Raw genomic sequence first — 17,646 nt, 5'->3', positions numbered from 1 at the left:
CAGGTGGTACTTAATAATTGTAGGCTATCGTCGTTGCACGCATTGTAGGATATTTATATCGAAGTATAGACACATATATACAACTGTCGAATACCTATATCATATTTCGGCTATGAATTATTCATAATATTTAAATGTCCGAGACTTTCCAAATTTTCTGATGTGAGAATAAATCATGTGCCTCTCAAAGTTTATCTAAAATAACGAATTGATAAAATCTAAATATTACAAAATCTAAATAATACAATAGTAGAATATATTATATACAATTTTTCTCTGTTAGTTTTTTCATCGGTAAATTTTATATCAATTATTAATTTATCATTGCAATCAACTTTTATTAAGTTTCCTGTGTCGATAGAAGATTAGTCTTTTTGTTAAATAGCAAACAACAATAAACATTGTACGCCAATAATTTTGTATTATAAAATGACCTAGTTTACTGACCTAGTAGTTTACAGACCTAGTCTGACCTAGTTTATTAATTAAAATTTTTTCCTTTCATATATATATGTTTTTCTCACGTTCGACGTAAAATTTGATACCGAAACAACTCTTTGTTAGCTCGCTTTTGGTACAAAGTGTATTTTCTTCTGGCACACCTCCGATATTTTCTTCGCTTTTATCACGTGCATACGTCGTGCACACGTAAGGCAGTGTCTCTAGTAGTACGAGACAAGGGTAGTCCTCGTCCGACACGCTGCGACATTCATTCACTACGTAGCGTACATTGATGTCGATCGCTTGGCTCGTGAACCTTCATGAAGACTCGCTGGTCACATGTTTACGCAACAGGTTTACGGGGAAACATATTGTCCGAGGCGAGGTTGAGGTATACCCCGTAAGAGTACGTGAAAGAAATTGATATGGACTCGCAGGAAACCGCGAACAGCGTGGCCGAACCTGCTTCGGGCCACGGAGAAGCTATGGTAAGCAGCATAGGACGAGGAGTTTACGTAGATCGAAACACATTCAACCATCATTAACAAAGAATCCATGACGATGACAGAGTTCATATCTTTATATTATATAAATTCTACATCTATTGTACGCTATTTAATTCTAACAAATTAATAAATAAGCTCGCCATAAAAAATTCGTGTCATAAAAATTACGAATTTTTCTGGAAGAATAATGAGAATTTTGCCCGCAAATATAACGTCGCTCGTGGCGCATCCCTCGAGGCGAATGGATCGCGGTGGAAGTCAAGTCGTTCGTGGCTCGATCCCATAATGAGCCAAAAGTAAAACGGTGGCAGGCACGGTGGAAACGGCACGGCGAGACGTCACCGACCCGCATTATCAAAAGATCGATAATCCTCAGGGCCACTATTTTCACGAATTTCGACTCCCGGTTAGAGACTGTAGCTATCTCGCGGTTTCTACGTTGTTATCGTAGTACGTTTATACATTTTATTGTCGTGTACGATTAGCCGGGAACATGAAATGTCGCGTTAGAAACTAACGAAATTGAATTGTGAAAATACTGATGACGATGGTAAACAATTGCCAGCACGCGGCGCGGCGCCAGCAAAACGCGCCATTCGAAATTCCATAACGAAGAAAGTCAACGGTGGTTCTGCGTCGGAAGTTAACGGCTGTAGGATAATGCAGAAAATTGAGTCTGCGCTCGCAATTTGAATCGCAGCATGACGAAAAGATCGATGGGACTTGGGTCAAGGTTAATACTGTCGATCACAATTTGTGAGCCTCGTTGCACCAATAGCCTTCGGTTTCGTTTCTTCACGTGCCAATGTCGAGTTTTTTCTTGCCAAATCATTAATTTCAGGTCTGACACGTCGAATTAAGATATCATAATTCATTTAAATTCGTCTAATAAAAAGAAGATAATATTAACGTTTAAACGAAGGAAACTTGGAATAAATTGAATATATTCGTTCTGACCGCTTTCAAGTAGAGATCGGAATTCAGATCGCTGAGTTCAGATTTCGACGTCAGAAACGCACGAATATAATCTCCATATTTGTTCACGACAAATAAAAACGTGACTATTAATTTAAGCTGATGATAATTATGTCTATAGCATTAAAAAGTGATTTTACCAGATTATGACATCTCCAATTCTCTGCGTTTTAATCAAATTATGAAGCACCGCAGTCATAAAAAATGATGTATTCGGCTAAGGCAAACAGCCCGACATATCATTAAACTTGCAAATATGAAATATTCGACACCTTTTCAAATAAAAGGACATAAACAGCTTATGATGTAATGCGAATGTACCAAGCTATTTCCAAGTTTATCTGTTCTCTGTCAAACTGATTTATCATAGCAGACTCATCGACGAATACGCACATTTCCGCACGGATGTACGCGACACATGCTATTTTTCCGCAGGTGAAGCCAAACGTTCCTTTACCGCCGCAAGGATTTCAGGCGCGACCGCAAGGTCCCCCTCCGTCTCCTAGAAATTCGATAAATAATGGTCCCATAGGCGCACCTCGGCCGGGACCACCATTACGGCGATTGGACAGCCGTTCCTCTCTAGGTCCATCGCCGGCCTCGGGTCAGTTTGCGCAGCTTAGACCTTACGGTCCACCAAGACCACCGGGGGGCTCATTCCCTCCAAGGTCGCCTCAACCCGGCCAGCCTCTGCCTCCGCAGAATCCGCTACTACCCCCGAATCAACGTTTCGTGTATTCTCCGGGGATTCGAGGTCCCCCGCCGCAAGGAGCGGGAGGTCAACGGCCACCCTTCGTCGTTAACCAACAGGCGTATCAGGCGCAGCAACAGCACCAGCAGCAACAACAGCAGCAGCAGCAGCAGCAGCGAGGTGGCAACGATCCGCGATTTCAGCGACCGGACGTCGCGCCTCCTCAAAACGAACTGCGACGACCCAGCCAAGAATCCGTTTTCCCGCGACCGTTACTGAGAAATGACTCGTTGGTGAGCCTACAGCGGCAGCATCTTTTGTCAAACGAGGAGATCAAGCAACCGACACGACCGCGCATTGTTATTGAGAAAATGGCGGACATCAATGAGACCCCCGGCGCGGGTCTTGATAAACCGGAGGGTTATCTGCAGAGAAAGAAGTCCGACGTTCGCGAGAACGGCGAGAATGACGACGACGACGACGTCGTGATGGATAACAAGAAGTCGCCGCGACACATTGGCGACGGTGCTCCCGAGGGACTGGTGAACGGCTCCAAGTCGCCTGCAACCCCGAGGAGAGTCGATGACGCTAGTGGACCTACAAGCCGACCGGGGACGGCTACTATCGAGGATAAGACCGAAAAAATGGACGACAAGCGAGACATCCCCTCAAGACCAATTTCTGCTAACATCGATGATACGGCGACGCTCATTTCTCAAAGCAGACTATCCTCCGCAGTAAATAAAGAGCAAAAAAAAGAGGGACAACCCAACAGCCCGTATAATACCGAGAACGTTGAACAGAGCTTGAAGACTCCTTCGAAATCTTCGGACAATTCGCGATCAGCCACTCCATCTCATCTGGATACATCTCAAAACGCGGAACAGGATCGAAATCCGGATAAATCGCGTTCCAGCACTCCGGCCCGACTGGAGCCGCCTGGACACGCGGAACGAGAATCGAAGTCTCCGGCCAAGACTCCGGATAAGTCGCGTTCGGGTACTCCAGCCGGTCTGGAATCCTCCGGAAATGCGGAACGGGAAACGAGAACGCCGGAGTCGAAGACGCCGGATAAATCGCGCGCGAGTACCCCGGCTTCGCAGTTGGCGCCGTCCCCGAATGCGGAGAGAGAGCCGGGAACCGCGGCGAGAACGCCCAGCAAGTCACCTCGAGCTGGGACAGAATCGAGCGACAACGAGATCTCCGCCGAGCCGGATAAACCCTCCGAGAATCCGCATCGCGACAAATCCGAGGACATTCTGCGAGTGAAAGAGTCCAGTAGGCCAGCGTCATCGTTAAGCTTGACGAGCGAGAAAGGCGGCAAATCACCGAAATCCCCGAGGTCGCCCACGACACCGGGGCACAGAGACGAACCGTCAGAGTTGATTTCACCGAGATCGCCCGAGGGTGTAAAGGGTTACGATAACGGACAGCAGAGAACGCTGTCTTCCAGTCATAGTTCTCGATTACCGAAATCACCCGTCGACAGCGGGAAACAGACAGAGGACGGGAAGAAGAAAACGTCCTTCGTCGAAGACTCGGTTGAAAAAGCGATTGGAATGGCGAACAAGACATCGGCAGCGATGTCGAAGCCCACCTCTCTAACAACTAAAACTCCACGCACGAAAGCAGACGAGGAGAAGGCTGAGAAGAGAGCTGCGGAGAAAAAAGGTCGTTGCGCGCTAGCGCGCAAATTGAATAAAACAAAACAGAGATCCCGGATTCGTTTGCTTCGCGGATATTAATTTGTTTGCATTCGCTTACTTTTTAAAGATTCAGAGAGAAGCTATTTCCACACCCCTCAGTCTCTCACCGGAAATTCGATGTTATGAGATAAATATAAAACTAATTTCGCAAAGAAGGAGAAGTTCTGTTTCTGTTATGACCTGTCTAGACCAGAGGATGATCCCACTTGTGGCTTATCCTAGTGAGTAGTGTACATTTCGTTTCACGCACGATATGCATAATGCATCATTTATCCTTGTTGTTTACCGAATGTTAAACATGGATAAATGATGCATCATGCGTGAAACGGAATGCATCGTAAGATGAGCCACAAGTAGGATCATCCTCTGGTCTAGGCATTACAGAATATTCAAAATTTATGTAAAATAAATCGATGAGTTTAAAAAAATTGAACTACTCCGATATTTTCGAGACTCTTGAGACTTTGCTTCGGTGCGGCACGATTTTTATATATGCATGTATATCTTTTGCTGATCATTATGATATAATAATATATATATATATATTGGTTTTTTTTTTCACAGCTTTCCAAAACGGTAGAGGAAGGGAATCGCAAGTTAGCGGGGTAAATACCTTAATTTACACATCTATCCTTTTATATCTCTCTTTTCTTTCTAATTTTTATACGTTATATCAGAAATATCTCTTTCCGATAAATTGAAATCGTTCTAAATAGGCGGCGAGTACGAATGGAGATGCAGAATCGCCAACTAAAATGTCTAAGGACGCCGACAAAAGATCGAACGCCGGATCGCCTACGAAATCCGCTAAATCATTACCGCGAACTCCCGACACACCTTCGTCGACCGCTCAAGAGAAAAAAAGTAAGTATTTCTTGTTCCGTATTAGTATTAGTTAGATCTCTATTTTGCGTAGGAAAAAAATCTAACATACGCCATCAGCGCTAAAGTATTCGATTACTATATTCTTAACGTTGGGGTCCTTTCGTTTCGTTTCATATAAATAAAATTGCGTCTCTTTTACATCGCTGAGAAATCGGACTGAATGCCATAGAAAGAATTAGAGTAAGAACAATGTTTAAAAAGTCATATTACATTAAGGTAACGTGCGTCCAAACGATCTTGTCTTTTAACCCCGCAGAGCTGCCGATGAATAAAGTTCAAGTCGGCGCTGCGCCCTCCCCGAACCTGAAGACTGTACGATCGAAGATCGGCTCTCTAGACAACGCGAGTTACAAGCCGGGCGGCGGTAAAGTGAAAATTGAGAACAGGAAGCTCGACTTCGGCAGCAAAGCGCAACCGAAGATCGCCGCGAAGAACGAGAAATACGCGCCCAGCGGTGGCGACAAAAAGGTTGATCCCTTTCGACCCCGGTATTGAATTGATCATCCTATTGCCAATACAGAAAAAAATTATTCCCGCGTTTCTTAGAAAATATCTTTGTTTTTTCTCTCCCATCAGATATAAACAAATATCATCAAAAGATCGAGAAGCAAGTGCGTGTCAAGCATTGTTATAAATATCATCAAATTTCAATCACAGATCTCCCAAGTGAAACTTCAATGGAATGCCAAGCCCAAAGTGGGCTCCTTGGACAACGCAACTTACAAACCGGGCGGTGGTGACAAGAAGATCGAAACTGTAAAACTCGACTTCAAAGACAAGGCGAAGCCAAAAGTCGGATCCAAAGACAACGCGAAGCATGTTCCCGGTGGCGGCACTGTCAAGGTGAAATTCGTTAAAGTACTACGTATCTGCAACTTGTAGTTCAAAATCGATTTTTACTATGTAAGCCAGTTACATACATTTTCTAGTTAATCTAGTTCATTAATCGATGTTTTTACTTTTCTGATCCATTCCCGATGCATACAAGCAGACATTGAATGAGATTCTTGGCTAATCGAAATCCTTAGTTCAAATATAAAATATTGTTTTCAAGTCTAACGACGCTTTGATTAATATTAGCACGATCATGTCAGTCTCTGCATCGAGCAATTAACTCCGAAAGAAATTATTAACAATCTATTGCATGCATTTATATGTATGCGTTTACAATCACATTTATATCATTAGTACTTTACCTTTGACGTTTAATAATTAACTAAATGAAGGCGAACGATAAAGCTATGTGTTAACTGTTATATAGAAACTACGTAAGTTCTCTTCACACACAAATATTATTTCTTCACGATTCACGGATGGCTGATTCGGTGACAGAAGCTTAATTGGCGTAGAATCCATTACAAATGCAATGCTCGCTTCGTTCATTTTATGTCACAAAAATATCCGAGATAATTACCCAGTAATGCGCGCTAGTCCAAATTTCATTGCATGCGGAATGCTGGCATAGATAGTAAAATATATATACATACATACATCCATTATACATATATATTCCGAACGAAGTTATTAGTTTTGAAAGAAGAATGATGATCCAGCAAGGGAACAGCTATATGTATTTTGACCGTTTTAAATCAGAATCAATAATTTCAAGTTGTACATGACTTTGCAGACCAACCGTGTTTAACTTGGAATTATTAATTCTTCTTTAAAATAGTCCGACATTTCTAGCGAAGAGGAACGTTTGTTGGTCCGTCGAGCGCAGCATAGTTAATTTCGTTAAAACCCGAATCGAAAAACACTTGTGTCATTGGAAGCCGCAAAACCCAATTGTGCAGCTAATTCGTACACGCATGTGTTGTCTATTGTCATTATTAACAAGCCATTGTTATTTCTTGATGTTCAGTCGGCAACTCCGCCAAAGACACCGCAGGAAACGAAGAACGACGTAAGTATATCATACAGCTAACGAAATAGCGTGCAAATTAGGTGTATCACGTGTCGCTTTCTCTCTATCTTCCTCACTCCGCTCTTTATCCATTTTGGACGTCTTCGTCGTCTGATCGTGACATCATGATTGAAATTAATTTCTCGTACTTCGTCAAAATCGTGGAGGTAAAATAAGTAAAGCGAAATTGGTAAAACGAGCGTGTACGACCACGCACATCGCCCAACATCGATATTTCCGCACTGGAAATCGTTATTTATAATCAGCGTGATAGATTAACCAGTTTACCTTCACGATTTACGAGATACGAAAATGTGCTTATCATCACTTTGCAATAAAGTGGTAAAGTTCTATCTATATCGCCGGATATAGACGTGAGTAAGTAAAATGTATGTTGGATGGAAGATATATAAGCATGTGTTTCTGCATGTTTCCAAATTTATTTAGACTCTCTTGATCAATTCTACCGCTAAATCTAATTTTATTGACAAGCGAATATTGTAATAAATATATTCTATCATCGTCTATTCGATTACGTGAGAGAAACAGAGAAAAAATTCTATTTTTAGCTTTTTATTCTTTTTCTTTCCTCTAGTCGCTTATCAAATAGGATTTTATTGTCAAATAAATAATGCGGTTCGTTGTTTATTTTCCTAGATCTCGACGCAAAAAATAGATATCAAGGCCGAGAGCAAAATCGGTTCGTTGGACAACGTGAAGCACAAGCCGGGCGGTGGCGACAAAAAGATTTTCAACGACAGGGATTACCTTCGGCAGACGAGTTCCAACGTTGAGAGCTTGAACGGCAGCGGGTCCCAGGTATGATGTCTCTTCGTAAAAGTCTTGAGAATAATCCCATCATGGGGACTTCGTTACTTCTCTTTTGAGAACTTTTACACGACAGAATCTCTGGCGTGTTCTTTCGCAGAAGAACTTGTCGCGATGACGAAAAGTTCCAGTCCAGTAAAACTTTACTTCTCGAGATTTTTCTCAATTTAATATCTGCACCCACGTGCTTGAACACGCGTTGCACGCGTATTCGTAATGCCATACACAGCACATTCAAACATTGATCCGCATAGGTAAATTATTATCAAAAATTAAATATAGGTATACCGATGAAGTAACCCTCGAAATATCGTGTTGGTCAACTTAGAAATTCATTTAAAAAGTCCTTTGATAAAATTCATCTCCGAATTTTATAGACATAAAATAATCATTTATTTGTCAAATGTCATAATATTTCATAATATTTCTGACCGCTAAATATTATAAAACGGCCTCTTTAAACTTGGGGAAAATTCTTTCTTTAAAAAATTTAGCGGGACATATAATAATATTATTTGTTGACTATACTGATTTTCTGCTCTGTCCGAATCCGTTTTTGTAAAGTGATGCTTTCTTCTACTTTTTTACTTCATCTCTTTTCTACTTTTCATATCATGTTCTCTACCAAAACTTGAACTATATTTCTGCTGGTTGTTACCTGCGCCTATCGTAATTACGCAATTGCGGTCTCCATATCGCAGATATTAAGGGTTATTACCCCTGCGTCGTAATTATTACGATTAAACTTAACGATTAATCAGAATAAGCCGCATGAGATGGGAAAATTTTTTGAAACGCTGTCTGAATTATTAAAATAACGTTTGATGGCAAAATTGGTGCAGAATGTTAGCCTGTCGCACAGCCTATGAAAGGGTTAATGCGCATTAAAAGATGGACATTTATTTACTTTACTCATTTGTCAGTCGATTTATTCAGTTCAGCAAGGATGCCGCAGGCTTAATCCTGATATCGTGTCTTGTGCCCGCAGAGCCCCGTGCCCTCCGGCGCGATCACCGATGGCAAGAACGGCCTGCCAGCCTCGGACGAGAACCTGAACCAGGAATGCTAGGTCACGAAAAGTCGGCCGATAGACCCGCTTTAATTATCTCATTTGCATGTGATTAATCACGTTTTATCCATCTAACCCCCCTTTGGAGGACGAAACGAGCGCTGTCCTCGCGCGATCGAGAGAAACATCGAGACGTACGGCGCACGGAACTCCTCAATAGAAAAAAGGAGGACCGCGATCGATATTTCGCATGTGCAAGCGATGAAATTTGCGCGACGGGCGAATTAAGTCGACGAGCGAGACAATATAATACGTTCGCGTATTATTATCGTGTTGATTTGTTATCAAGTACATATACAAGGCGAGGTTTCCGGGCATCTGCATCCCGTGTTCATAGCAATTTTAATTATCTTTAGAAAAATTAAGCAAATTCTTATGCGTTGCGTGAAAACACTCTCTGACCGTAAAAATATATTTACGTAACAGAATTAAACACGCAAATCATGTGGCATGCGAGAGAAGCAAAAGAACTGAGAAAAATATTTCATTTTTAATATATACAGACATAAAGAGAAGAAATGGATTTGAGAGAAATAACTTCCACGCGCGCATATAACACATGGAAGCTCTTTGTCTTTTTAAGCGATAGCTTCCTCTATCAAAGATTCCTGTCGCACGTTCGTCTTTGCGATTTTCTAAATCATTGTGTCGAAGCGTTTCTCATGCGCCCTCGCTACGTAAATATTAATATTTGCGAACTATCGACTTTTGATACGCATTTGTGCCATAATTGACATGTATCACGACTGCAATTTAACTCTTTGATGCATAAATTTAATCTGTTCCAATATATCATAATAATCGCTTAAGAAAGTTAAGCCCAACAATGCGCGTGAAGATAAATTCTATAAGATAAACGTATCGACAGAGAATAGAACAAGTTATATATAAATGTTTAAATTTTTCTTCAAATTCTTTATATTTACAATATTGGTCATTTAATTTCGCGAGTGTACAACTGTGTCTTATTTAATTTGTCGCTAGTGTCTTATTCGCTTTCGTATCTGTACGTAGAGAAGATTCTAATGAAAGTACAAAAAATCTCACATAAACCCGTGCGTCGTTATAAAACATGCGCAGATGAACCATCGCGTCCTCTTAGGGGGAATAGACGTTAGACAAACGCGCGTACATTAATTTCCGCCTGAGGAAGTCTTAACAGCCGACAATCCCCGACATCGTACGTACGTTGCATTTCACCGGAATTACGGGGAACGTCATCTCGAATATAATTAATTCGCGAACGACGATTCGTAGCTATCGTTCACGTGTTGCAATCTTCGACACATGGTGGAATTCTAACGATTTCTAAGGAGACGGAAGACTAGGCAGGCAGTAATCTCGATCGACACGGATGAATCGTAAGGGAGCCAAGCATTGCACCGGCGTCAATTAATCGTGGATAACTTTAGCTTTTTGCACCATATCTATCACTGTAGCCGCGGCCACGGTACAGAAAGGGTCGCGAGGGATGAAGGGGTCGTTATATGCAGTTATCCAGGATTAAGTTAGGTGCAACACGAGATCGCGAGGGACGAGAAGAAAAGTGCCAGAAGAGCCATGTAACGCGCGGGTGAATCGCGACACTTTCGCGCGAGGCACACCCGTCAGGTACATCGGGCTGATTAGAGAGATTGCGCTTAGACGACTGGACATACGAGATATTCGTGTAAACCTTATTGTAGATACGTAATCAATACACACACACACACATTCAACACATTGCATCCCATGAGTATATATTTAAAATACCGCTGGTGCGAAAAAACAGCATCGGGAGACGATCGGTGATGGCGTGTTCGTTCAACGGAAAGGAGGGATCGATGGTGGAGAATGCGTGCGACCACGCCAAAAATAAAAATCTCTCACTTTTACGTCACTACACTACCTTAGGTACCTCGTGCAATTTACACATCACTAAAAAGAGAGAAAGCGAGAGATAAAGAGAAAGAGAGAGAGAGAGAGAGAGAGAGAGAGAGAGAGAGAGAGAGAGAGAGAGAGAGAGAGAGAGAAAGATATATAACACATTATTTACACTGTATTGCTTCCACATGGATTATTAAGAGATAATTTGATTCAATTAATGTACTGCGATATTTCACGGAAACAGAGAATGATAATTAACGTTTAGATCCTCGTAATTGTCACAAGTTACCACTTCGTACGAACGCAATAGTGTAACTACGCGCCCGCAGCGCGTTCTGCATTAGAATCGCTCTGGAGAGGCATTATAATAATATTTTTGTTTTTAAATTTATATTCGTTCTTTGTCTCTCAAAACCCACATCCACCCCCCCCCTCAATTTTCTTGCCGAGGAAGAAGTGGCTGCACCTCCTTTTAGCTTTATAAAAATTTATCTTTGTTCATCTTTATAAAAATACATGTAGAACGTAATTACTTAGTCTCATTATATAAATACCAAAGACAAAACGTGCAGCAAAAGACATGCATAGTCGTCGTCATGCGATAGGTAACATCCAGGAGCAAGATTCTTTGATTATACTCTTTTTAGAGTCCATTAAAATACGTCTGATCTATTCTATTTCAATTTTTAACTTATTAACGTTACAATATAAGAACATTTCTTTATAAAATAAAAAAATTGAAAAGTAACTGATGAGAGAGAAGACTTATACCACTTGTATTATTTCCGAGAATTATTAAAATTTCTGCCTTCTCAGAATTAGGCGTTAAATTTAATTCTCTTCTGTTGGAGGAACGTAAAACAATGAGTGTAAATAGGTTTTTCAAATTAGATCTGTTAAGATTAATTTCTTTTCATATCACATTTGGAACATAAAGATTAGATTGAAACACTGTATCAAACACTATAAACTCGCAGGCTTGTCAATTAAAAATTAATCATTTCGTGTAAGAGTTACAATATGAAGATTTAGTATCGACTTAGTAGAAACGATCCTGAAACTGATTCCTGCTGCAGTTTTAGCACAAACACGAATGGCTCCTCAGTCCTTCCTTATCGATATTCTTATCTACTAGACGTATTTAGAAAAGTTGCCATCCCTTAAAAGGATAATACGCACAGCGTGTACCTCACCCTCACGTACAATTCACTCAAGGTCCGCAAAGCATCGCTACCATTCACCGCCTGCCAATCAAAGGTCAGTTTGCACAAACAGTGTAACAAAGGGGTGCGTCAAGTATTACAGCTCGCTAAGTAATCAATGACGACATTACTAGATGCACCCAATATATATTATTCAACTTGTTCTATCGTTGAATATACTTTTATAAACAAATGATCGTTGCGATTCTCCCCAGATTCAGACTTCCGTGGAGAATGATCCGAACGATTCAAAGACCAGCGACAACGAGATGCCTCAACCGCCACCCTCGACGCCGACCAAAGTCCGTGGCGCCGTGTCACCCTCGTCCGTCGTGACACCCCGAGCTGTTAAAAGCGGGCTGGCCAAATCTCCAGACGCCACGACGGCGACGCCCAGAGGGCAACTCACGCAGGAAACGGGGGGTCCGACCCTCGCAAACGGACGAACGTTCAAAACACCCTCGCCAGATGTGACAAACAGCAAAGGCACGCCGAAGGGTCGCTCACCGAGGAGGTCGCCGACTTCCCCGCGTCCACCCAGCAGTTTACGCGTTAGATCCGCTGGCGATGAGTCCTCCCCTGGCACACCTAGAAAACCATCCTCTGGCACACCTAGAAAACCATCTTCCGGCACACCTAGTAGAATATCTCCCAGCACACCGAGGAAAACTCCGTCCCCCAAGGAGCTGCGTCTTCCGAAACTCACGTCTTCACCGATACCGCAAGAAGCAAGTCCAGCGGCTACCGAAACTCATTCGAAAATTACTTTACCGAAGTTGATCGAGCCATCCTCGCAATCCGCCCGAATGGCGTATTAGAGCTATCGAATAAAAAAAACGCGACGGGCTTTCTGGCACTTTAGGACAGGATGCCACAGACTCCTCGCATGTTCTCTCATTTGCGTTTAATTTGAAGTTCAGCTTTTCTTGGAAAAAATTTAATTTTATTCTTCTAGTTACAATTGTTTTATGTTCAACTTTTTAAACATCTCCATTAAAATCAGATTCAGAAATGAAACACTGTTCATAACTTAATTCAAATTTCATATAAATAAAAAAGTGTTGATATCAATAAATAAAGAACACAATTTTTTCTTAATTCATTCGTGTACAAATATAAAAGAACCACGAAGTCTGGAGCATCCTGTTCATTTCATAAAAGAAAGAGTGCAAACTAATTAGTAATTTAGAGAAAATAACAATAGGAAAGTCATAGCTACACTTGCTAGAGCAGCTATCTTCTTTTTATTGACGAAGCTATTCTTAAGTAAAAATAAATTTTTCTATTTTAGATCTAATTTCAACCGAATAGAATAAATGGGTTCGAAAATAAAAAAATTCGAGACAAAACGGAATAGGGACTTGGCTTCGCAAGTCCTATTTTTTCCAAATAAATCCACACATAATTTCCAACCTCGTATTTTCCATATGTGGAAGATTAATAATAGGTGTCGGAAACGTGGTCTTCAAATATCAATGAATTTACGATTCTATGTTATGAATGATTATATCGTTTTACTTTGTTGTTCTTAGGCTACAAAAATTTCTCGATATTTGGACATTATAAATCACGCATTTTTTAAAGATATTTTTATATAAGCTTATACTTCTTAATGCCACGCACAATTTTTGAAAGTATATATAAATAAAAGATATCTATATATAATTATTGAAAAAATATAATTGAATATATTCATATTCATTGTGCAATGAATGGAAAATAAGGAAGAATTAAGGAAGGCATGAAAGATAACATTGACAAATCAAAAATTAATTTATAGAAGTAAAAATATATATATTTAGACTATAGACTTTTGAACACACTCGCAGTATTAAGTTATTTCCATCCAAAATTATTTCGCATTTAAGTTTCATGTAAAAATATATAAAAATACAGCGATTCGATCGACCATAAAATCTACGTCAGTTTTTCTTTGGCAGTGGAGGTGGAACTAATTTGACCCCAGCGAAATAAGGATGAGTCAATCCCTTTTTTGCGGTTATCCTCTGATTAGGATCGTACGTCAGCATTTTCTAGAAACATAAAAAAAACATGTGTACAAAAACGCGGGCGCTTTCGCGGGGTACATGCTGATTTTTCCCTTACTGAAAGTAAGTCTTTGGCATCGTCGTCGAAAGCGGGTAAAACGTCGCCTATGTCAGCCACCTCCCATCTTGGGAATCGGGATGTGTAGTCCGGAAGCTGCGACACCCCCGGCCAGATCGTTTCATCCGGTGTGCCGAGCATGCGAAATATTCTAAATAACTGATCTATTTCGGAGTCCCCGGGAAACAGAGCTCTCCTGGTTGCCTATAAAGATCATTTCGCAGAAATCGCGATTTTATCCCGATATACTCAGTAGTAGACTCAGATATAATTGTCCGCGCAATATTTTCACGTACCATTTCTGCGAATATACAACCGAGGCTCCATATGTCCAGCGCACAAGTGTACAATTTAGTTCCCAGGAGAACTTCTGGTGCGCGATACCAAAGCGTGACGACCTCGTGTGTGTAAGTGCGAACGGGAACGCCGATCATTCTGGCTAATCCGAAGTCGGCCAGCTTTATATGACCTTCCCGATCTATCAGTAAATTCTGCGGCTTTAAGTCTCTGTGCAATATACAACGGAGGTGGCAAAAGGAAATTGCTTTCAGCAATTGGCAGAGGTAGCTCTGTAACACAAAACCGCCTACGTCTTTAAAAGATCCACGCATATGGCACATACGGCGGCGCGAAATGCGGGCTAAGATCCGCATTACCTTGACGAGAGCTGGTTCTAGGCCCCCCTTAACGGAGTCTAGCAGCTTTTTCAGGTCCTGCTGCAGAAATTCAAACACGAGATACAGATGTTTGTCGCCGTCTACGACATCGAACAATTGTATGATGTTTGGATGAGCGAGGTCTTTCAATAACGAGATCTCTCGAATGGCGGTAGACGGAACGCCTTCCCTTTCCCTGATTTAAAGCAGCACTATTTAATTTAAAATTGAGTGACTTTACCTGACGAATACGTTTGAAAGGAAAGAAAACCTTAATTCTTCATAGGAAAGTTTCACTCTTTTTTTTTTCAACGAAACCTTCCACTCGGAAAGTTTACTTACGAATATCCTACAGACAAGTACAACATAACACTTAAAACATCAACGTTGCATCGGTGTGAGAAGACAAATATAATAATATAATATAATATAATATAAAAGCAATTCCGTGTGTTAGTCAGTTCCGTGAAAAATATTATCTTTAGTGAAAATGTCATAATTGCAGAAGATATATATGTATATACATAAAGTTTTCATCCCGAAAATAATCTTAACGGAACATATCTTTTAAATTAATGATTACGGTGTATTAAATAAAAAATACCAAATCAAATACCAGGCGAGCATGGCATAATGGGACAAGCTGAATAATGTGGTGCTACGAAAATTAGTGTAACGTGGCCCCCGCAGATTCAGCTGACCCCAATATGCAGATTGTTAGCAGTGTGTTAGCAGTGTGCACAAGCAAAAGCCCAGCTCATATTGCAATTCTGCAAACTGATCGCTTTTAACATATACGGACAATAGCCGAATTATTAATCTCGAAGTAATTTTGTAAAGTCGCGGATGAATTACAACATCTTAATTCAAACGCTATTCGGATTAAATGCTATTAAATTTATAAGAATACACCATTAAAAATCTAATATCACGCCATTAAATTATTCTTATTATTTAAGTAACGAATAAAATTAATAATGACTCGCTTGTACAAAAACGCATATAATTAAAAAAATTGACAAATATAATTTTCTTGAAAAAATAATTGAAATATTCTTGCGCCTACAAGTTTCAATTAGTGTTTTTATATAGATATTATTTGTAAGTGGAGAATGCAGAATATTTTAGTAAAATAGCATCGTATCAAGCGTCCTAAAAGAGATATTAATGATATATAGCTATGGAAATTACGTTCCAAGCTAGATTAATACAAGCTTAATAATTATGTTATGAATCTCTACATATGAAACAAAATTTAAGAATATTCTTTTAAATATATAATGTATTTTCCATTAAGAAGCGTAATTGGTTAAATTTAAAAAGAGCTAGTATAATATTAATATATTTATTGTGTGATTAAATATATGAGAAAGAGAGAAAAAGAGGGAGGGGGAGAAGTACTTTTTGCATTGTTCCTATTAGTTTGGACACAGGGATATAATATATTTATTGATTAAATATGAGAGAGAAGAGGGGAAAAAGTACTTTTTTTTGCATTGTTCCTATTCGAGATATTATTCAAAACGACAAAAAGACAAGGATATATAATAGTATAGGGAGTTTCTTGAGAAAAACAATTAACAATTGACTCAATAATTTACTTTCATCCAGATTCTGTCAAGTTTCTGATAGCAAAATCATCGTATAGAAATTCCTTCAGAAATAAAATCCCGTCCGACTCTAGCGTTCCCCCCGAGAACGCTCTTGTCGGGATGGGGGGGTCGGAATCAGGTTCACCCTGGTTTACAGGGTGACATTCCCAACGGGCGAAAGAGAAAGAGACAGAAAGAGAGAGACGGAGAGAAAGGAGAAGAGATATATATATTTTTATGTATATCCGAGTATAAATTTACGAGGCCGCACGTACGTCTCTAGACGGATTTTCTTGAGCGCCACCAGCTTGCCGGTCAGCTTGTCCCGGGCTTTGTAGACGACCCCGTACGTGCCCTCCCCTATCTTCTCGATTTTCACGAAGTTGTCCATAACCTCAACGTTGCCGCGCTCGTCGTCGCTGCCACCATGAGCCCGGGGACGCCGCTCCTCGGCCAGGACCGCCGCCGTTGCCGCCCCTTCCCTCACCTTCTCCACGATCGACGCCGTCGTTGCTGCGTTTTACCCCGTGTGTCGCCGACGCGTCGGAACGTCGAGAATTAAGTGTCGGCCGACGCGGGGCCGTTTTATCGCCCGCCTGTTTATCAACACCGTGGAGCTACAGCTACGTGCGCGCGGCGGCCGCGGTGTGCGCGGTGTGCGCGCACTCCGCACTGCGCGCTGCGCGCCCCGCGCGCCCGTGGTGGCCATTTTTATTTTTTTTAGGGGGGATGGTGAGAGGAAGCCAGAGGAATCGATAGCGCGAATCGATGGACTCGCCGCTCGCCGTCGTCCGACGGCGAGATCGATGGTCGTCAACCCGCGTTAAATAATCGACAACGCAACGGGGGTGAATGAACTCGACGAACTCGTCGAGCGTCGCGACGCGAATGTAAATAATCCTCATCGAACGCATATCGATCGTAAAAAAGGGGGTCAGTGGTCAGTCGCGAGAAATTGAGATATATATAACTCCACTTCTCGCGATGCCAGAGGATAAGACAAATTCAAATATTTCTACTCGTGATGGTCACTTTGCGGAAAAAAAGATTTTTAACAATCTTTCGATGGTTCTAATTAAGGATAGTTAATTATTTGAATTTGTCTAGATCTTGTACTTCAGCATCGCAGAGTGGTGAAAAAATGTCTCAGAACCTTTCTTAATTAAAATATTTATGAAAATTTTAAGAGAATTTTTCAAACTTCTTATGCAATTAGGATT

At 41.0% G+C, this 17,646-nt stretch overlaps 2 protein-coding genes across 4 annotated transcripts; one reads left to right on the top strand and one right to left on the bottom strand.

The window, feature by feature from the left end:
- Positions 1–795: 795 nt before the first annotated feature.
- Tau (microtubule-associated protein tau) lies at positions 796–13,599 on the top strand. 3 transcript variants are annotated; one of them, XM_077402200.1, is made up of 9 exons: positions 796–929; positions 2,358–4,284; positions 4,884–4,924; positions 5,036–5,183; positions 5,461–5,672; positions 5,862–6,047; positions 7,066–7,107; positions 7,765–7,926; positions 12,288–13,599. In XM_077402200.1, the coding sequence occupies exons 1-9, from the start codon at positions 867–869 to the stop codon at positions 12,888–12,890; spliced, it is 3,384 nt and encodes a 1,127-aa protein (XP_077258326.1). In that variant the 5' UTR covers positions 796–866; the 3' UTR covers positions 12,891–13,599. The 3 variants fall into 3 exon arrangements, with proteins under 3 accessions (XP_077258326.1, XP_077258328.1, XP_077258327.1); XM_077402202.1 differs by lacking the exon at positions 12,288–13,599 and adding an exon at positions 8,924–11,261; XM_077402201.1 differs by lacking the exon at positions 7,066–7,107.
- Positions 13,600–13,841: 242 nt separating this feature from the next.
- Positions 13,842–17,092, bottom strand: LOC143895233 (cyclin-dependent kinase 2). The gene is made up of 5 exons (XM_077402224.1): positions 16,702–17,092; positions 14,835–15,030; positions 14,475–14,747; positions 14,179–14,382; positions 13,842–14,105 (listed from the first exon to the last, which is right to left on the bottom strand). Exons 1-5 carry the CDS (start codon positions 16,815–16,817, stop codon positions 13,995–13,997), a joined length of 900 nt encoding a protein of 299 aa, XP_077258350.1. The 5' UTR covers positions 16,818–17,092; the 3' UTR covers positions 13,842–13,994.
- Between the last annotated feature and the right edge of the window lie 554 nt (positions 17,093–17,646).

This window comes from Temnothorax americanus, unplaced genomic scaffold (assembly GCF_048541705.1).
Source record: "Temnothorax americanus isolate GAGA-0224 unplaced genomic scaffold, ASM4854170v1 Scaffold15, whole genome shotgun sequence".
In the NCBI taxonomy this organism is placed as follows: domain Eukaryota; kingdom Metazoa; phylum Arthropoda; class Insecta; order Hymenoptera; family Formicidae; genus Temnothorax; species Temnothorax americanus.
The sequence above is the reverse complement of the archived record's forward strand: the minus strand, read 5'-3'. Positions and strand labels throughout refer to the sequence as shown.

Bases quoted from the DNA above. Each gene is read 5' to 3' on its own strand.
- LOC143895233 (XM_077402224.1), bottom strand. From the start codon at position 16,817: ATGGACAACTTCGTGAAAATCGAGAAGATAGGGGAGGGCACGTACGGG. The intron at 15,031-16,701 runs GTACGTGCGGCC...GCTTTAAATCAG, and splicing joins AAGAAAATCCGTCTAGAGAC to GGAAAGGGAAGGCGTTCCGT. The intron at 14,106-14,178 runs GTAAGGGAAAAA...TTATGTTTCTAG, and splicing joins ATGCCAAAGACTTACTTTCA to AAAATGCTGACGTACGATCC.
- Tau (XM_077402200.1), top strand. From the start codon at position 867: ATGGACTCGCAGGAAACCGCGAACAGCGTGGCCGAACCTGCTTCGGGC. The intron at 4,285-4,883 runs GTCGTTGCGCGC...TTTTTTTCACAG, and splicing joins GAGAGCTGCGGAGAAAAAAG to CTTTCCAAAACGGTAGAGGA. The intron at 4,925-5,035 runs GTAAATACCTTA...CGTTCTAAATAG, and splicing joins GGGAATCGCAAGTTAGCGGG to GCGGCGAGTACGAATGGAGA.